The sequence below is a fragment of the Anabrus simplex genome, chromosome 1 (assembly GCF_040414725.1).
Source record: "Anabrus simplex isolate iqAnaSimp1 chromosome 1, ASM4041472v1, whole genome shotgun sequence".
NCBI lineage: Eukaryota > Metazoa > Arthropoda > Insecta > Orthoptera > Tettigoniidae > Anabrus > Anabrus simplex.
In genome coordinates this window covers 646,912,476-646,934,785 of record NC_090265.1, presented here as the reverse complement: position 1 = coordinate 646,934,785, position 22,310 = coordinate 646,912,476, and the positions used below count along the sequence as shown (strand labels likewise).

The 22,310-nt window shown below is 40.2% G+C and overlaps 1 protein-coding gene across 1 annotated transcript in view; it reads right to left on the bottom strand.

Moving 5' to 3' along the window:
- The window catches only part of LOC136871646 (uncharacterized), a 33,388-nt gene that overhangs the window by 9,268 nt on the left and 1,810 nt on the right, over positions 1-22,310 (bottom strand). Inside the window, exons 2-3 of the mRNA XM_068225113.1 lie at positions 17,895-18,023; positions 9,109-9,213 (exon numbers count right to left, since the gene is read on the bottom strand). Coding sequence (XP_068081214.1) covers positions 9,109-9,213; positions 17,895-18,023 — 234 coding nt within the window. The remainder of the gene's footprint in view (positions 1-9,108; positions 9,214-17,894; positions 18,024-22,310) is intronic.

Here is a 22,310-nt window from a genome sequence, read left to right as displayed (position 1 = left end):
GGTTAATGAACAGTCTGGAAAATATTCATATCCTTCTAGACAAGTCATTTAATAAGGACAAGAATTTGAATGAAGTAAACGAACAGAGGAACCCCTTATTTGAATGCATACTGAGATACATTAAGTTATTACGAAGGAAGCAAACACGCCCAGCGCATACTTCAAGCAATCACAAGGCCGATACGTCACAAGCAGTAACCTCCTCCCCGCCCGATATAGCAAATGACGACGCGTCCGCATTTCCCCTCCCTCCTAACCAGGCTAACTCACGAACTACAGCACACAGTTACAATACAAGGCTGAAGGCAGCCGGATTAAACCCACTCCCGCAGCACGGGAAGTTAAACTAACACGCAAGACAAGGGTAAGTTCATACTTTTATACTTTCCTACATTTAAAGACTTATTATCCGTTACGTCTTTCAAACTCCAACTAACAGGCGCATTTTTCCTGCCAGTTACAGATCGTGATACAGACGATCCAACTGTTTTCATACAAACTACAAATTAGCAAACTTCATATTCGAAACAAGCCACACCTCTCCACTCAACAGGAGATAAGAGACGTGAAAACACCGGATGCCTTCTCAAGGAAACTTTTTACTAATAGCTCAACAGAAATACTTCACATAGTGCATACAAGTTCTTCAGTAATCAACGAACTCATGGAAAATTCACAAGACTCATAGTGAACTGTATTTTAGTCCATCAGTGTTTTTAACATTAAGATTTTTAATAATAAGTCTTAGTTTAACTAACAAACGCCTTCAATGCATCCCCCCCCTCTTCCCCCCCCCCCCCCCCAACCATTCACATACGCACTACTAACACTTGTTTTTAAGGTTTTAAGAAAATTGTGAGACTGTTTTTAGCTAATTTTTACTTTTGCCAAATGCAAGCAGCTGATGATGAATGCAACGCATTCGAAACATGTTCTGAACTTTTAATCTAATGTCTATTGAAATAGCCTAAGGCTAAATAAAAGTGAAAGTATCGATCAGGTGGATTCTTGTTCCTTCAATTAATTGGATCTTATAGTCGATACGGATATGAAGTGGATAGTATGTAACACGAACGCCAACCAGGCAGGAAATATTGCGAACACCTACTTAAAGTTAAAGGTAAAAATAGCGAAAGTCAGCAAAGACATAGTTTTTCTTAAAGAATGCCTTAAAAATGACCTAATACCTAAATTTCTAAAAGGAACTCAAAAGAAAAAATTGCATTCAGAATACCACTCAGCAACCCAAAAAATGGTCAATCGAACCTGGTTAAAGAGGGAAATTAAATTCATGTATAAAAAGAAACAATTTCTTAATCACGAACTATACACCACTCATCTCAAAGCGGCAACCACCCTTTTACCGTTAGAATGGAATTCTTTCCTCATATTTAGCAGAAATAAAAAAGTTAATGGATAAGAAACAGGTTACTTTAAATAATAAGTTAGATAATCTAAAAGAAGATCGTTCGAAGAAGGGGAACGAGTTAAAGTTTAAATCAGCAACTAGACAAATCACACACCCACCTGCTGTCGAAAATTTATCAAAAACTGTTTTTACAGAACAGGAATTGCAAATTTTGAGTAAAGGCCCGAAATATAATTGGCAGGCTACTAATAGAAGTAAGGAGTTAACCCTTACCTTAGCAGAAACCGAAGCAGCCATTCAGACCCTTCCATTTGAAATACAGAACGATTTGAGATATGAGGCTAAGAGAAAAATTCCGTCCCTCATAAACGGTCTTAAGAATAACATCCAGAACACTCGAGCAAATAACGAATTACAACGGAAAATCAAGCAAAGCGACGTAGTCGTAACCAAGGCAGATAAGGGAGAATCAATAGTTATTCTGAACAAATCCGATTACATTGAGAAAACCGAAACCTTTTTTAATAACAACAAGTTTAAAATAGTGAGTAAAGATCCCACCCTAAAGATTCAGAGAAACTTGAAAAGTATACTCAAACAAAGTACCTTTCTTCTTAGTGAGCAGGAATCACAAAAGCTGATTAATATGAACCCAGGACTCCCTACTGCAAGAGCTTTGCCCAAATTGCATAAAAAAGACATACCTATTAGACCGATAATCAACTTTCGTAAGAGCCCTACATACAAAACATCGCAATACATTCATAGATTTTTAACACAAAATTACGTCTACTACGCCAACACAGCCGTAAAAAATTCTAGCGATTTCTGCAAGAGAATTAAGGACTTCAAACTCAAATCCTCTCACACAGTATGTTCCTTCGATATAAAAGATATGTACACCAATATCCCCATAGAGAAGGCTATTAAAATCATAAAAACCAACCTATTAGAACACAAAAAGGTAAGCATACCCGAAATAGAAGAATTTATGGTTATCCTTGAATTCGTCCTTAGTCAGAACTATTTTATGTTTAACGGTAAGACTTATCGGCAGGATGGCCTCCCCATGGGCGCTCCAGCCTCGGGCATACTAGCAAACATTTACTTGGATTACTTGGAACATTCCTACATTATAGACCATATCCAAGGACTTGATTTATGGGTACGCTACGTTGATGATACGTACGCCATAATTGACAAGGATCATAATGACAGTTCTAGCATTTTACACATGTTGAACACCTTAGACCCCAATATACAGTTTACGGTCGAAGAAGAAGAAAATGGTTCGATTAATTTTTTAGACGTGATCACAACTAAAAAAGACAACGAATTTCACTTTAGTATTTATAGAAAACCTACATTCACCCCAACAACCATTCATAGTAACTCCCTACACCCCGATTCACACAAAAAATCAGCGTATCACAGTTTTATCAACAGAGCTTTTGAAATCCCGTTAAACAACAAAGAGAGAAATAAAGAATTAGCCTTCATTCGACAGCAGGCCCTTATTAATGGTTTTAACTTAAAAACCATTAACGGATTAATTGCCAAACGCAAGCATAAACTACAAACAAACTTAACAAAACATTCAGAGCAAACAAAAAAGTACGTAAGGTTCACCTTTAATAATCCCAACATTTATGCAATTACCAATTTATTCAAGAAGCATGACATAAAAATAGCGTTCTCGACGACTAACAATACAAGACAAAAATTTTTCAACCACAATATGGTCAATCAAAATAGCGAGGAGCGGTTCCAGGATTCAGGTGTTTATAAACTGACATGCAATCAGTGCAAGGCCACATACATAGGGCAATCCGGACGTAACTTCACAATAAGGTACTTAGAACACGTCAACGCGGAGAAACATAAAAGATTCTCAGCAATGGGAGTACACATGAGTGAAACAGGCCATAGATTCACAGACATTAAACAAGACCTAGTAATTCTCAATACGCTAAACAAGGGAAGGTTAATGAACAGTCTGGAAAATATTCATATCCTTCTAGACAAGTCATTTAATAAGGACAAGAATTTGAATGAAGTAAACGAACAGAGGAACCCCTTATTTGAATGCATACTGAGATACATTAAGTTATTACGAAGGAAGCAAACACGCCCAGCGCATACTTCAAGCAATCACAAGGCCGATACGTCACAAGCAGTAACCTCCTCCCCGCCCGATATAGCAAATGACGACGCGTCCGCATTTCCCCTCCCTCCTAACCAGGCTAACTCACGAACTACAGCACACAGTTACAATACAAGGCTGAAGGCAGCCGGATTAAACCCACTCCCGCAGCACGGGAAGTTAAACTAACACGCAAGACAAGGGTAAGTTCATACTTTTATACTTTCCTACATTTAAAGACTTATTATCCGTTACGTCTTTCAAACTCCAACTAACAGGCGCATTTTTCCTGCCAGTTACAGATCGTGATACAGACGATCCAACTGTTTTCATACAAACTACAAATTAGCAAACTTCATATTCGAAACAAGCCACACCTCTCCACTCAACAGGAGATAAGAGACGTGAAAACACCGGATGCCTTCTCAAGGAAACTTTTTACTAATAGCTCAACAGAAATACTTCACATAGTGCATACAAGTTCTTCAGTAATCAACGAACTCATGGAAAATTCACAAGACTCATAGTGAACTGTATTTTAGTCCATCAGTGTTTTTAACATTAAGATTTTTAATAATAAGTCTTAGTTTAACTAACAAACGCCTTCAATGCATCCCCCCCCCCTCTTCCCCCCCCCCCCCCCAACCATTCACATACGCACTACTAACACTTGTTTTTAAGGTTTTAAGAAAATTGTGAGACTGTTTTTAGCTAATTTTTACTTTTGCCAAATGCAAGCAGCTGATGATGAATGCAACGCATTCGAAACATGTTCTGAACTTTTAATCTAATGTCTATTGAAATAGCCTAAGGCTAAATAAAAGTGAAAGTATCGATCAGGTGGATTCTTGTTCCTTCAATTAATTGGATCTCCACTTTTGATACGGAGAGTTTCGACTGGAAACATTCAAATTTTTTTTCATGGACTGACTAGTTGCGTTATATGAATACTTTCATTCGACTGTTCAGTCTTCTCGACAGGAAGTAATGAATACTTTTGTTCGACTGAAAACATTCGACTATTTAGTCGATAGTTCGAAGGGACTATCGCCCGACTAGTCGATAGCGGTTTACAGTCGATAGTGCCCATCTCTAATAAGGAAGATTGAGTTTAAATGCTTAGTACAGTGACATTAATAGGGGCATGTATTCTAAAATATACTACATTATTCACTTTTTGCAACAACCAACTGTATACTTTTGTAAATATTATTACATTATTAATAATTGCTATCCTCATAGCTCTGTTCTCTCTTTCATGAACATCGTTTGCAGCATGTATTGGAATTTCTTCATATGCTTTCTTGCAGCAGGTGAAGCAAAAACAGATATGTGACGGGTTTCCTTTCCTATCAGATTTCCCTCAGTCAACCATTGTTCCTTTCTGATCCCAATGGTGTTAGGTTTGCGAAGCCTAGTGCGTCTTTCATTTTCATGGCCTTCATGGCAGTTCTCTTTCTTTTATTCATTCTTTGAAGAATTGATTAGTGTTACAAAGAGGTAATTGCCCAGTTGCATTAGCTCATTCGGTCTTGTGTGGTTTCATATCATATCAGGATAAAAATGTTGTCACATAGACCACCTCGCATGTCTGTTTTTCCTTAATGCTTGTTGTTTAAAGGGGCCTAACATCTAAGGTCATCGGCCTCAGTTTTTTACTTTACCTGTTAACTACGGTGATATTAAAGGTGTTAAATCATACATTTGATAATAGTGCATTTATGAGCACAGCAGAGTGAGTACATAGCTGTCAGAAAAAAGGTGAAGCAACTCTGTATGTCAACAGCTAGCTCATGTTTCACACATAGCGCAAATCGAATAGGGCAGTCTCCAGATGGCAAATGAAGCACGTTTGAAAACATTACTTTTTCTCGAGAAGTACTTGGATAAATTTTTGGAATAATCACAGTGCTGAATTTGAAATATTTGTAGATTTAAGGTTACGTTTAGAAAACATTGTAGTTCAATTTTAAAAACACAGTTTATACCATTATCTCAGATGATATTGATGCCATTATATCCTGATCAATCAATCAATCAATCAATCAATCAATCAATCAATCAATACTGATCTGCATTTAGGGCAGTCGTCCAGGTGGCAGATTCCCTATCTGTTGTTTTCCTAGGCTTTTCTTAAATGATTGCAAAGAAAATTAGAATGGTCCATAAGTTATTTGAGGTGGACAACTTAGCTTAATAACCCTCTGTATCCCAGTAATCAGACATCTGTAAAATATGAGTGAGATAATATAATATCTTAAGCAATTCATAGAGGTTATGTTGTAGAATTATGTTCCACTGCATTATAAGACACGTAATATAGCCTACATACAGACAACTATAACTAACAATGTACTAGGTTAGTTTTTTGTGTATTTTCTTATCATTTACTGTAAATGTCCACAATCCACTGTTCTTGTATCTCACTGTTCTTGTATCTCTAACAGAAAACAACTCCTTGAACTGAGATCAAAGAGCTTGATCCGAGAAATTTCACCAGTGAAAGTTAATCCTAGTTCAGTGGGAACTGATCTCAGATTAATGTTTATACAACAACAAAAAATATCAGAGTTTAGCGTGAACTGAGATCAATTTCGTCTCTGATCTGAGGTAAACTGTTTATGCAACCGGCCCTTGATGTTCCCACTCTGATACTTTGTTTGGTTTGGGTAACTGGTGTAACATCAGGATGGAAGCCGTCATTCGCACCAAACTGATGTCGCTGTCTTGAATTCCTACATCCGAGGCTCTTATTATTCTTGAAAGCAACTTCCTCAATAATCCCTCTGTTGACTTGCTGAGCCTAACACAGAGGGAGATTTTCTTTCAAGGTTTTCTCTCTTAGCCTTTGATGTCCAGTCACCTCAACCTACAAGGCAGCAGGTTGTATTAATCCCTGAATACAGGGCTGCCTCTTCTGCCATCTCCACCGCACCAAAGTCAACCTTCTCAGCTGTAGATGCCGTTGAGGTCTTCACTCGTAACCCTGAGCTGGGACTCCTACCAGATGCCACACACGGGGTCAGTATACTCTGGGACTCACATAGAAGGGGCACCACTTCCTGGGTAGGACCAGCTCCGAAAAGAGTCCTAACATGGTTGAAAAATATATCCGTGTGCCACTTCTGGTACCATGTGCTTAAAAATTTCTAACATCACTGATTCATTAATATAAGTATCTTGGATAGAATATATGTGTAATCATCAATAATAATCTGTCTTGTGTGAAAAATTACACTCTAAAATTATGCTGTATAACTGTTGCAGTTGTTATGTTTTATTTATATTTTCCCTATTTAATTTAAAATGTGTGTATCTTTGTAGTTCCATCCTTCCCAGTATAGCATTTGCATATTAGCTTAATTTACCACATATATACATATTTTCTAATTGAGTTGATCGCTCGCATTTCGTTAAATTTTAATTAGTTTATTAAATGATTACGTAGGCAAGTCAATAAGTATCTGCATTTTTCGTCTATTTGTCTTTAGCTTCGCTCTATGGCGTAGTTTGCTCACCAGCCGCTAGATGGCAATGTTGTCTACATCTGTGGTATGTTTCAGCATTATCAGATCAGTACTGCTTGTGCAGTTGCGACGTAAATATAGCCAGGCCACTCTCTGTTTGCACCAAGGAAGAACAGCATTCCGTAATCCGTTTTTTGCGGTCTGAGGGTGTACCAGGAGCAGAAATTCATAGAAGACTTTCAGCACAATACAAGGACAATGTTTTGCCATAGCAAAGTGTTTACCAGTGGACTGAGCAGTTCAAAAGGGGTTGCATGAGCGTGAAGGATGAGGAAAGATCCAGTTTCATTTCATTGAAGAAGTGCGTGATATCCTGTATAACAGATGAGTGACTGTTGATGACATGCAAACCATATGCATATTAGCCATGGTTCTGCATATGAAATCATGCATAACAGGCTTAACTTTCACAAAGTCTGTTCGAGATGGGTTCCAAAACAACTCAATGAAGAGCAATTGTGTGAGAATCTGTCAACACCTACTGGACCATCATCCTAACGAAGGTGAAACATTTCTGAAACAGATCATCACTGGAGATCAAACATGGGTTCACCACTTCGAACAACAGAGCAAATGTCAGAACATGGAATGGAAGCATCCCGGATCCCCAATCAAAAAGAAATTCAAGAGTCAACCTTCTGCAGGAAAAGTGATACTCACAGTGTTTTGGGACTCTCAAGGGCCAATCCTCGAACATTACTAAGAAAAGGGGGAAACCGTAAACACTGAACGTTACAGTGGTATGCTGAAACCTGCAATCTGCAACAAACGCAGAGGTCGATTGTCGGAAGGAGTTCTTTTGTTGCATGACATTGTGCGTCCACATACCGCCGCCCACACCATTCAAACTCTTCAGATGCTGTGTTTCGAGGTGTTGGAGCATCCTTTGTACAGTGCCATTTCGCCCCGTCGGATTACCATTTGTTTGGTCCACTTAAAGATGCTCTAAGAGGCTGTCGATTCAGCTACGATCAACAGGTAAAGGAAGCGGTGCGACCAAAAACCTTTTTTGCAGAGGGTATCAGAAAGCTTGTGAAACGGTGGATCATGTACATTGAAAAGCAGCGTGACTATGTTGAAAAAAGATATCAATAAAAAGTGTGTACTCTTTTTGTAGTAAATTATAAAAAATTGATTGCAGAACCTTATTGATTTGCCCTCGTATTATTAGTAAATAATTTTATTACAACGTTAAATATTTGAAATATGTTTAATTAAATTCAGCATAGGTAAGATTCGGAAATTTAAGTTGATGGTGAAGTCAATATTGTTTTTGCTCCCTTAAATATTGTTGCGTCATCCTTCTTATCAGTATTTGGTTGGCTTTGTGTGTTATCTTATCTCTTGATATAATGGTTATTGTTTCAAGTTGCATCAGTTGTCTTGACAGAGATGTGCATTCATCTGATTTCCGGCTATTGTGATTTGTAACTGTGAAGTGATATCTATCCGAGTTACCTTATGATCTGCTCATAATTTAATTTGAGCATTATATTGCATGTGGCAGATAATATCTAATTCTATCTAGTGAATTTTTATTAATTTATGTGACTTGGTGATTATTTTGGAAACAAATCGGTGTGGTGTTTGCACAAATTTTGCTTCAGAGCAACTAGAATCATTTGATTTCAATATATTTAGAAAGTTGCATTGTAATTCATTTTGATTTTAAAATTTAGTATGGGATCCCATAAATGAATAATAACCCATCTATGTTGGTTGGTAATTGGTAATTGTTGGCTCTGGTCATGGAGAATTCCATTGTTTTAATATATAAATTTCACTGGTATTTACTACATTGTATGTACATATTTCGCACTTTGATAATACATAGAAATCTGGGCCCTAGTCCTCATTAGCTAAAAGCAATCATTAAGTCAACTGCACTTATCTACAGTATGTATTAAAGTAAAATTATGAAGAATGTTATTGGCCATAACATGTAATGTCAATAACATAAGTTCAAACAATATAACTAATGGATGTTTTCAGGGATGCAATTCCAAAATTACATGTATAATATTTCAAGCATCAAATTAAAACAAAAGTTCATAGATCAAATTCCTTACTTGGATGATTGAAGCGCTCTGGTCTCATTCTTGCCATATGATGTTCTGGAGTAAAGCAACAATCACATGGTAGAGGATACTCTTTCACCACTTCATATATTTTTCCTAAAAAGGAAAGAGATGATACAACTAGGAGATTTGGTGAATTATAAAGAATACTACAAATGATGAATTATTTCTGGAACTTAGGAGAAGAATTCTTGTTAATGTGTAATCTGATGTAAATACAGTATGTTACAGGATGCGACAGCCAGTAGATGTCGACAAAGAGAAAAATGAACAGACTCGACTATCTCCTACTATCTTAATGAATATAAGGGCTGTAAATAACGTACTGGCAATACAGATAGTTGGCAATATTTAATGAACTAACAAGTACATTCCTTCAATGTAGTCACCCACAAAATCTATTACCTTTTGTCAAATGTCGGGAAGCCAAAGGAGACTGTTGTCAAGGCGTTCTCTGTTGATGACAGTGACGGAGCGCCCTACTGCGCGGAGTACAGATGCCACATCAGGAAATCGACAGCCTCGGAGGGGTTCCTTCAATTTCGGCAACAGGTCGAAGTCAGAAGGACTCCTGTCTGGTCAGTACGGAGGGTGTTCCAAGACTTCCCAATGCCACTGTTGCAATAAAGAGCTCGACGCCTTGACCCATCTTGCAACCAACCTATACAGTAAAGCATTCTCGCCACGGGCTTTACGTAATCCTCAATAACATTCCGATTCATTTTTGCCACGGGCAACCTCGATCTTAATCCACAAACGCTGATCACTTTTTGAAAACATGCTTTAGAGCGGTGAAATCGACACTCTTCAATTCAACGCCACACAGAAATAATACCGACTGGATGCCCGAAAATGCATACGACAGATCAACCACAGCGCCACCTGAGCGTTCCCATATCTTATTTGCATACCTGATCTCCTGCGAGTGTCTGGACTACGTTGCCACTACTTTATTTACAGCCCTTGTATCTCCTCAAGACACCTGATGTGGTGGGACTTATTGTTGGAGGCAGAGGCACGATTACATTTTTCTTCATTGACATCTGCAAAGAATAATAATATTATTGCTTTTACGTCCCACTAACTACTTTTTTATGTTTTTCGAAGACCCAGAGGTGCCGAATTTTTGTCCCCCAGTTCTTTAATGCGCCAGTACATCTACCGACATGAAGCTCACATAACTGAGCATCTTTAAATACCACTGGACTGAGCCAGGATCAAAATTGCAAGTTTGAGTCAGAAGGTCAGCGCCTCAACCGTCTGAGCCACTCAGCCTGGCTATCTGCAAAGATGTCATCCATGCTGTTAACACCACAACACAGAAGGAATCCATCAGGATCATCATGAATTCCATCGAAAGAGCCAAGTAGGATGTTTTGTGCCTCTATTTATTACAGTCTAAGTATGTTTCTTCTCTCTCTAGGGCACCCCATGCTTCTCCTATCTTCTCTAGGTCTTCTCTTATCTGGTCTAACTACCTTTCTCTAGAGTGACCAATAGGTCTTCGTCCCAGAACGACCTACTCAAAATACTTCCTTGGAGTTTGAGTCGCCTGCATCCGCTTAACGTGTCCTAGCCGCTTCAACCTTGCAACACTCAGCCTTTTTTCCATGGTTAGGCTGACTTGCAAGTCGCTTGGTATCTGATCATTCCTGATTCTGTCCTTCCTTGTTTTCTGTACAGCTGATCTGAGGAACTTAATTTCAGAAGCTTGCAGTTGTCAGCTGAGAGCTGTCAAACAATCATTACAAACGACCTACAGCTCCGTAAAGTGTGTTCCAGATGGCTCCCTTGCCTTTCGACTGAAAATCTGAAGTTGAGACGTTTGGAGGTCTGCCAGAGGCTTACAGCAAGGTTTGTGGAAGAAGGCGATGCATTTTTGAGTCGGATCATCACCTATGACGAAACATGGGTACACCACTACACTCCCGAATCCAAACAAGCCAGTATGGAGTGGCAGATGAAAGGGGAGGCAGTACCAGTGAAAACCAAGACTCGACTGTCAGCTGGCAAGGTTTTTGCAACCATTGTTTTCCATCGGCGAGGCATTTTGCTGATTGATTTTTTGCATGAGCGACGCACAATCAATGCTGCTTACTACCATGAGCTGTTGAACAAGGCGAGGGTTGCATATCGCCGCAAAAGACGAGGCCAACCGATTTGACAGGTCGTCCTCCTCCATGACAATGCGAGGCCCCATACTGCAGCTCTGTCTCCAAGCTACAAGAAATGCACTGGACTACACTTGATCATCCTCCTTACAGCCCGGACTTGTGGCCCTGCGATTTCCATTTGTTCGGACCACTTAAAGAAACTCTAGGAGGGCAATGATTTCAAGATGACGAGTGTGTGGAAGACTTGTGCGCAACCGACTGGTGACACGACCCTGTTCTTTTTACGATGAGGGCATCAAAAAGCTGCCCATACGCTGGGACAAATGCATTTCTAAAGCAGGAAACTATGTTGAAAAATACCTTGCGTTTTTCAATAAATGAATTTACATAAAAATAAAATCCTGTTTATATTTGATCCCTCCTCATACATTAATCTGATTGAGAATTAGGTCCTGTACATTGTCATCAATAAATAATGAAGAAAATCATATGATTCTTTCTCTATTAGTAGAGCAACTAATGCAGTATCAATGCCATCAGGACCAGTATTTTCAGAATCTAAATAATTCCTTTTGGGGTACTTCCAACCTATACTGGGAATTTTTTCTGTTCTACGTGAATATGATGCCCTCAAGCACATTTTGTGTAGAGTCATTTTCAGGTAAGTCATCTATATACAGTAGTTATTTATTTATCATATGGAATATATAAAATGATTTATAATTCTACATCAAGATCATAAATGTACTGAAGTGCCTGTGGTGTCCCTAGGAATAAGTCTCTTTATTCACCACTGTAAGATGTTTGTGTGCATTCTTGAACTAAGCGCCTAACAGTCTGTCTTACAGCACCACACTCGTAACACGGTGAAGGTCTTTTCCTCCACTTGTACAGGAGATCCCCACATACACTGTGATTGGTCTGAATTCTATTTAATTTTGACCAGATCTTTCTAGGTTGAATGAACCCTGGCACCTTCTCAGTTAGGCAGGGCATTTCTAAACTCCCTGGAGGGGCAAACAATTTCCAATCATGAGAGCATCTCTCAGCCAGATTGAATTTGTTAGCTACGAGGTTCTCCGCTCTGCAAATAGGTGGATGTCTTGAACGTAATCGTCTCACATGTAGATCGGCAATGTCACCACAAATAGGCAGTTGTTTGTTGGTCTGGATCTTCCGATATTCTCTTATCAGAATGTTGTATCACCACAAATAAGGTGGAAGGATACGGCTGAGAATAGGGAGCCGTTGTGTGGGAGTTGACATACAGTAATTGTTCCTGTAATCATGCGCATGGTGTTATTCAGCTGTACATCCATTAATCTTACATGAGGACTGTTTACCCACACCAGAGCACAATACTCAGCGACAGAATAAACTAAACCTAAGCTGAGCAACGGAGAGTAGTTGCTCTGGCACCAAAAGTGGTACCGCATAATTTCCGCAGGATGTGTTTCTTGTTTTCATTTTGGCAGAAGTCGTTCATAGATGTTCCTTGAATGACAGTGTTCTGTCCAGTCTTACACCCAAATATTTGGGAAGTCTGTTGTGGAAAAAGAGGGTGTTATTAAAGTAAACTGCAAGTTCCCTTGTTGCCATTTTATTGTTCAGGTGGAAACAAGCAACTTAGTTGTACTTGGTTGAAGTCTCAATTTTCAGAAGCAGTCTCCCAGAACAGAGAGACCATTTGTCACCGTCTCGTCTGTTCTCTATATAGTATATAACCACTCCCCTTCTGTGTCACTTTCTTCCCTTAGACTTTCACTAGTGTCGCTTATATGAAAAGAAAGGTCTTGAAGGGAATCATTAGATGAGAAATCCTCATCCTCATCTGTTTCAAATATGTCTCAATCTAAAAAGAGAACAGTCCAGCCCCGCGGTGTAGGGGGCAACACGTCCACCTGTTATCCTGTTTGTGTTGTCCCTAATGTTCCTTTCCTCACATTCAACACTTTATACTTCTGCCATTTCCAAAAACATGCAGGTTCACAACATGGGGCAAAAGATCTTCTTAGGTAGATGCCCCAAATAAATAGCTTTTTTTTTTTTTAAAGGAAAAAGAGAACAAATGGCAAATGAAATTACACACAAAAACAAGTTTATTTGGACTTGAATTCTGAACGTGTTATATTGTACTTACCTCTAGTATAGCAGATACCCTCCTGAAAGTTATTTTTAGCACGTACAATAATGTTTCCAATCTCCTAGTAATGAAATGCGGCAAACACAGACCTGAAATTATTACAACAATATACCAAGTCTGTGTATGTCCAACTCTTGTCCCATTTCTCTACAGGGTAGGGTATGAATTGAGACGAATCTTCGTAGCAGGTTTTTACGACTGGATGCCCTTCCTGATATCAAAAGTATCAGAGGAGCTAATGAAATGAAATGAATGACATGATATATGATAGCAGGGTGGGAGAGGATGAACCCCAGTGCTGGCTAGCCTAATATTGTTGAATAGCATCAAGCGACCTGTTAAAGGCTTTATGTCCGCATCCGATGGACAAACCAGCATCAATAGCGTCATATGCCCTCACTCCATATGAGTGAGAGCGATGGGCGCCCCACTCCCCTCGGCTCCGTGCCATAGGATTTGACGTGGTATTGCGCCACTTCCCGCTTGAACTGGAGCTGCGTCATTTTAGGCCGTGACATGTTGCTGAGGTACCAAGCATTTTGCAGGCTGATGTCTAAAATCCAGGAAAAAATTGCCCACCACCATTTTTTGCTCCTAATCGCCACGCGGAATCTGTTGACGTTCTCGTCCATGAGATCTGTTCCTCCCATAAATGTACACTGACTGACAGAGCAAATGCAACACCAAGAAGGAGTGGTCAGAACTTTATGCCAATTGCAGGGTAGACTGACGTCACTGAGGTATGCTCATGATGTGAAATGCGCCACTGTGCTGCGCACGTAGCGAACGATAAATGGGACACGGCGTTGGCGAATGGCCCACTTCGTACCGTGATTTCTCAGCCGACAGTCATTGTAGAACGTGTTGTCGTGTGCCACAGGACACGTGTATAGCTAAGAATGCCAGGCCGCCGTCAACGGAGGCATTTCCAGCAGACAGACGACTTTACGAGGGGTATGGTGATCGGGCTGAGAAGGGCAGGTTGGTCGCTTCGTCAAATCGCAGCCGATACCCATAGGGATGTGTCCACGGTGCAGCGCTTGTGGCGAAGATGGTTGGCGCAGGGACATGTGGCACGTGCGAGGGGTCCAGGCGCAGCCCGAGTGACGTCAGCACGCGAGGATCGGCGCATCCGCCGCCAAGCGGTGGCAGCCCCGCACGCCACGTCAACCGCCATTCTTCAGCATGTGCAAGACACCCTAGCTGTTCCAATATCAACCAGAACAATTTCCCGTCGATTGGTTGAAGGAGGCCTGCACTCCCGGCGTCCGCTCAGAAGACTACCATTGACTCCACAGCATAGACGTGCACGCCTGGCATGGTGCCGGGCTAGAGCGACCTGGATGAGGGAATGGCGGAACGTCGTGTTCTCCGATGAGTCACGCTTCTGTTCTGTCAGTGATAGTCACCGCAGGCGAGTGTGGCGTCGGCGTGGAGAAAGGTCAAATCCAGCAGTAACTGTGGAGCGCCCTACCGCTAGACAACGCGGCATCATGGTTTGGGGCGCTATTGCGTATGATTCCACGTCACCTCTAGTGCGTATTCAAGGCACGTTAAATGCCCACCGCTACGTGCAGCATGTGCTGCGGCCGGTGGCACTCCCGTACCTTCAGGGGCTGCCCAATGCTCTGTTTCAGCAGGATAATGCCCGCCCACACACTGCTCGCATCTCCCAACAGGCTCTACGAGGTGTACAGATGCTTCCGTGGCCAGCGTACTCTCCGGAACTCTCACCAATGAAACACGTGTGGGATCTCATTGGACGCCGTTTGCAAACTCTGCCCCAGCCTCGTACGGACGACCAACTGTGGCAAATGGTTGACAGAGAATGGAGAACATCCCTCAGGACACCATCCGCACTCTTATTGACTCTGTACCTCGACGTGTTTCTGCGTGCATCGCCGCTCGCGGTGGTCCTACATCCTACTGAGTCGATGCCGTGCGCATTGTGTAACCTGCATATCGGTTTGAAATAAACATCAATTATTCGTCCGTGCCGTCTCTGTTTTTTCCCCAACTTTCATCCCTTTCGAACCACTCCTTCTTGGTGTTGCATTTGCTCTGTCAGTCAGTGTATTATACATTCCAAATAGTGCAGGGCGTTCTACCACGATGACTTTATTATCTACCCTGGAAAACCTCTTGACCAGATCTAGTGGGAAGACGGTGTGAACTGTAGAAGCAACATTTACAGCATTGTTGTCATGCCAGCGAGCAATTATCAAGTCATCATTGCTTACTTTGTAATCGTATGTGCCTTTTCCTTTTGTTTCCTTTGTAGAAATTAGATTGCATATTGATTGCATATAGATTGGGACTCTGTTCTCTCTTACAGTTCCAGTGCCTGTGCACCCACATGACTTTAGATACGAAAGCAAGTTCATGCTCTTAAACAAGTTGTCAAAGTAGAAATCGAAACGTAGCCCCTTGATATTGTCGGGAAATTAATTTATCAAGTGAATCATCTCAGATGCTGATTTTCCAACATGTTTACTAATATTATCATGAGACCCCTGGACCTTTACCTTGACATATATCAAAATTGATTAGGTATCCTCCCTGTGTATTTAGGCATCATGCTTTGTAGCCAAACCTGATGCGCTTGCCTCTTATGAATTGTTTACATGAGTGTCTTCCATAATATGCTATCACAGATTCGTCGAAATTTAGTTGTCGGGTGGGAACGAAGTGCTTCATAAAATTTTCTTTTATTTTCTTGAGAAGAGGGCTCAACTTTCACAACTTGTCATTTGGTTCAAGGTCATTGTTATAGGCAAAATGCAAAAATCTCATTATCTGAATAAATCTGTTCCGCCTCATTGAATTAGTTATGTAAATATTTTTCATATCGCCACACGAATCCCAGTAATATCTCACACCAGATAGCACATTATAACCCGACATTATGAGTATTCCGAAAAAGCAACATAAGTTCATTCTTGGTTACGAGTGGATCTGAACAGTTCTTGAATAACGCATAATTTTGTATTTCCTGCAGCATGTACTCAAATAAATCATCATCAAAGAACAATTTGAATAGTTCAACAGGGGAAAAGTCACTATATTTTGCAAAGCCACTATCATGAAAGATACCATAAGGTGGTGAAAAGTCTTACAGTCCAGTTTCGTGCAACTTGAGGTATGAACGGATTTTGATTAGAAACACAATGAGCAGCTGCAGAAGCAATACTATAATTAGGCGGGACAATATCACACTCATCATTGCAATCTTCCTCGAGTCTTTCTTAGTTGGAAAGAACAACTTCAGCTCCTGCAGCAAGCTGCCTATGACTCAGGTTGTCAATAAGCCCTCCCTTGTCCTCATCTGCCGAGTCTTCATCCGAAGGGGTGTAGGCTCTGGAGGTTCTATATAAATAGTATCTACCCCTTCATCTCGCTTCTCTACCTCCTCGAGAATTCCTGCTAATGTCAAGCCCCTGAAATAAATGTGAATCGAATAAATGGCGCTATTCAATTATGATTTCCTCCTATATATACGAGATAAAATTTCCTACCACCACTTATAATAATAATTATAATAATAATAGCCTAATAATATGCATCACAAAACTGGTATATGAGTTTGAATTGCATGCACAGCAATGAAGGGTTGTTACGTCAATAACAAACTCTTCAATACCAAATTGGTACATAAGGAAGTGATTTGACAATGGATCCGCCTAGCGTTGCGAATATGGAACACCGGGAATATGTGGATCTCACTCGCCCATGAGTTATTAATTGTAAAAGGAATTGTGCTACATTCAAACTCTGATGTATTTACTTCCTGGATTTCCTAAAAGAGGTTAATTATTTCTAAATCATAAAATTATATGGCGAATCATATCTCTTACGGTATGCCATTGCGATAGATGGAACACACGGCGAACTTCAAACATACACCTCGTCAACAATCAAGCGGTAACTATTGATTAACTGACTCGTAACAAAGCACAACATTTCCCTTTACCGAATACGCACGCAATTTTCATTCTTTTACTGGAAAACAACTTCATACATTGAAAAAAAAGAGCACCAGCGTGCCGTTGCACATATGCAGTGCTAGGCGTTCATGGGTTAAGTAACTGTAATTGAGCCCAATTATTTCTATTTTGTACTTTTGCTATCACTGCCAATAATGCTTGCCATCATGTTATCCTTAGCTAACTTTTCTGCTAAATTAAATTTCCTAATTAAGATCCTTTAGTGTATCCTTACTTCCACAACCATCCCTAACTCTCTTTCTAACCTAAATCTCCTTCAGATATTTCCATGTGTTGGTCATCATTAGCTAAATGGAATTATTAAGTCTATTGCAAAATTTTTAAACAACACATGCAACCTATCTACAGTATGAAAGTAAAAATATCAAGAAAGATATTGGCCAAAATATACAATATCAACATCACTAGTTCAAACAATACAACTAATGGATGTATCCAGGGATGCAATACCAAAATTACATTTATCATATCTCAAGCATTAAAATAAAATAAAAGTTAATTGATAACATTCCTTACTTGGATTAGTGAAGCGATCTGGTATCATTCTTGTCTTATCATGCTCTGAAGATATACCACCATCAATACAGAAGTGTACTTTGTTCCCTGTTGGTAGAGGATACTTTTTCACCACGTCATACATTTCTCCTGAAAAGGAAATGGATGTTACAACTATGAGATTTAGTGAATTATAAAGAATACCACAAACAATTAATCATTTCTGGAACTAAGGAGAAACATTCTTGTGTATGTGTAATCTGTTGTACAATACAGTATGTTACAGAATGTGACAACCAATAGATGTCAACAAAGAGAAAAATAAAGACACAACTTGTGTATCTCCTACTATCTTAACTCTTCAAGAAACATGAATTGTCGGAGGCACGATTACATCTTTCTTCATTGAGATCTGCAACAGACTCAGAATCTGCAAAGATGCCATCCATGCTGTTAACACCACAGCACTGAAGGAATCAATCAGGATATTGAGACATAATATACATACTCACATTAACACACTTGTTGCATTACAAATCTTATTTTTTTCTTTTTAGATATTTAATTCTGCTGTAGGCTATTAATGCATAGTTTGTCATATTCTGAATTCTTGAGGTCATCTGTAATTTCTAATGTCGAAGACACGTACACGTACACCCAGCCCCCAAGCCAGGGGAATTAACCAATGAAGGTTAAAATAAAATCCCTGACCCGGCTGGATGTCAAACCTTGGGACCCTTTGATTAAAGGCCAGTATACTAACCAGTTAGACACAGAGCCAAGGCAAAATTCATGACCACGTCCCGAGGTGGAACAGCTATTTCAGGCACACTCCTAATGGAGGTAAGCTGCATGTCCCAGCCCTGCTGACCGTATCAGTATCAGGAATCTAACCTGGACCTCTAAGGACAACACCAGATGATGATCATCATCATACCAGCAGCAAATTTACAAGGTAATGGGATACGGCAAAACTGAGATCAAGAGGACTGTTGAGTTTCCTCTACGATCTCTGAAGAAACAAGAGGCACATCAGAGAAAAGCATTTCTTCCTCATATCCCAATCATTTTGTATAGAATTGGCTAGGTTGTAAGGTGTCACAACATCAAGGCCACCTTTACAACTACAAATAAAATGTCCTAGCAATTATATTAATTTTACTATTTGCTTTAAACTGGACCAACAGGACTTACGGCAACAATGGGATAAGAATGGGCTAGGACTTGGAAGGAAGCAAATGTTGCCTTAATTAAGGTACAGACCCAGTATTTGCCTTGTGTAAAAATGGGAAACGACGGGCTGAGACAGTTGAGGCGCTGGTCTTCTGACCCCAACTTGGCAACTTGGCTCAGTCCGGTGGTATTTGAAGGTGCTCAAGTACATCAGCCTCGCGCCATTAAATTTAAAGTTAAAATGGGAAACCATGGAAAATCATCTTCAGGGCTGCCGACACTGGGGTTTGAACCCACTATCTCCTGAATCCAGCTGATAGCAATGTGACACAAACCATGCAGCCACTTTCATGGTCCTAGCAATTACACTCGGCTAAGGACCTTGGGGATCCTTTCTCTAGTGCATACATATACCGTATTACCTGTTCATGTGGATGGTTTATATCAGTACCACCAAATGTACCATTAACATCAGGCTGAAAGAACATAAGCATCAACCTGAGAATCTTTTATTTTTGCTAGTTGCTTTACGTCGCATCGACACAGATAGGTCTTATGGCGACGATGGGACAGGAAAGGGCTAGGAGTGGGAAGTGGCCGTGGCCTTAATTAAGGTACAGCCACAGCATTTGCCTGGTATGAAAATGGGAAACCACAGAAAACCATTTTCAGGGCTGCCGACAGTGGGGTTCGAACCTACTATCTCCCGAATACTGGATACCGGCCGCACTTAAGCGACTGCAGCTATCGAGCTCGGTAAACCTGCAGAATCAGCAGAGGTGGAGTGCGCGCTCTCTCTCTTTCTTCGATCATGATGTGAAACCTGAGGAAAGTATGGTTCTGGCTACTGTCCGTCATTATCATTCTCATCTTAACCAAGAAACTGTGGAGACACTGGGACATACTATGAAGGCTTTAGTAACAACAATATGAGAGAGAGGAAGGTTGATGGTGTTGCCATCACCTAGCCTTCAGATATTTTAAAAGAAAGTAGGCTTGTTTGCATGCGCCCACTGCCACCAATAGGCCTCCACCACAGTGGGTATAGCCACATTCTCCCAGATCAAAGACTTGGCACGAGGGATCCCAAGGAGGTCAGTTTGTGTCGCACATTGTACGATCTGTCAGGGCATGGTTTGCAGCCGGTAAGGCTTGCACTTGTCACAGCAGTTTTTTATGTAAGAAGTCTTTTCTCTTTTTTAGACTCCTTAAATCAAAATTATTATCGACAGATGTCACAACATATCATACCTAACTTCAAATATGGTATCGGAGGAGCTTCCTCTGCCAAAAAGTAATAGACTGTTCCATTAGAATTCAAAACAAACAGAAACAGATCTTTCATTTGCAGTCTCAAATTAAAAAATCACACTCAACCATATCACTAAATAGTGCCAAGGACAAATAACAACTTCAATATCTGGAAGTAGAAGAAGAAATAATTTCAAAACCTCACAAGCATATTATTAATGTTCAATATTTCTTAAAAATTTACAGTGCTGTAACATATTTTTTAATGTCTGTGCTATTTTTAATGCATTTTTAACTGAGGATGTCTTGCATAAGAGATGAAACGTACTAGAAAACACGCTTTCTCTGAGAGTTTGTTTACAAATACCTGGCAGTCCCTCCGCACACTTTCCTTCATCTCTCAATTGATTTAATTATATTCTACTTGCAACTGTTCTTTCTGTTGTTTGCTAGAAAAGCTGTTAATCTTAGATTTCTTAGACATTCTAAGTTTAAATATCCCAGGACTTCCGAACAGCCAGTCCTTCTTTTGTCATTCTTGATACCCTATCACTGCTTCACTTGTACCAAACAAAACATCCCATACTGTTTCTACGTCTGAATCTGGTTTAGAAGGTCGTGCCTTGAAGCGATTCCTGAGTTTTAGTCCGAATTCTTCCCTTTTTGTATCATCCTTGAATTTCTCAATGTTCAATTTTCTGTTGGATTTTCCAAACTTTTTGTGAGATGCCATTATTTACAGCTAGAACTCTGCAAGCTTAACATGGTGATCACTGTACACATCCACTCCTCTCTTGTTCCTCACGTCTGTTAATGAATACTAGAACTTCCTGCCTATGGCAATGTGGTGTGGGTATCTGGTTTTCGGTACTGCAGTCAGGAGATACTCATGAGATTTTATGGCAACGTTTGTGAGGAAATATAGTGCCTCGTATAACCAAGTCAAAATTTTAACAGAATTTGGTGAATATTTCTTTGTTTCATTCCTTTCTCCAAATCCGTGAATACCCATCACTTGCTCCAATCCTTCATTACTCAATCTGACTTTGGAGTTCAGATCACCCATAACTATAATGATGTCCCCCTTACTTATTCCCTTAATCGTTTCATTGAGTAGATGGTAGAACTCCTTTTTAGTCTGAGATCAGATACCTCTATACACACATGGCACGGGATGATGGTTATATTGCGAATATTACTTTGGAAGAGTGCTATCAGGAGCCTTTCAGATATTGGTTGCCAGTTAATCATCCTTTTTTGCTTTTTGTGCTTAGTGCGAGCCCTACATCATCTCTACATTCAGCACCATCTCCTGTTCTTTCAGAATAGAGGAACCTGATGCCTTCGGGGGTTTGTACTTCACCGAAGACAGACCATCTAACCCACTCAATCCGTGGATGTCTAATCTATAGAGGATCATTTCTCTTGAAACCTGTCTCAATCTACTGCTCTCTCCCAAGGTTCTTTCTTACATTCCTGAATCCAATTTTAGTTTTCCGTTTCATACTAAAAATAATGTATCCATTCAGCATTTTTCAGTTTCTTTAGTAGGGTTCATTTAAGGAGTGAGAGTTACTAGCCCACAGCCCCAAAGTGTCGTGATGGGAGCTAATACATTAGGTCCTCAACACATGCCCCAATGTATTTAGCAATCGGCGGCGGCGGCTTTAACTCGTTTACGAGTAGTTAACTTCTTCCAATAAATTCACTTCTGTCTGTGGATGTACTTTCGATGGCTGAACAGCAAATTCTAGCATAGAATAAGCGTCCACACAGACTGCACAGAATTGTTGGAGGAGGGCATGGTTGAGCTGCACGGTGTTTTCTTCATATCTTCAAACAGACTGACAGCAACAGGGATGGTCCGGCGGCAATTGTACAGTCTTGAGCAAGCGCGTTCCAGGTTTGTGGATCTTCATAGCGTGCTTACGCTGGTCCTTGTAGTCAACAAGAATTAACACTAGAACCGCGGCTGGATCATTCGTGACCCAGCTGTTAGTTCTTTCTTCCATA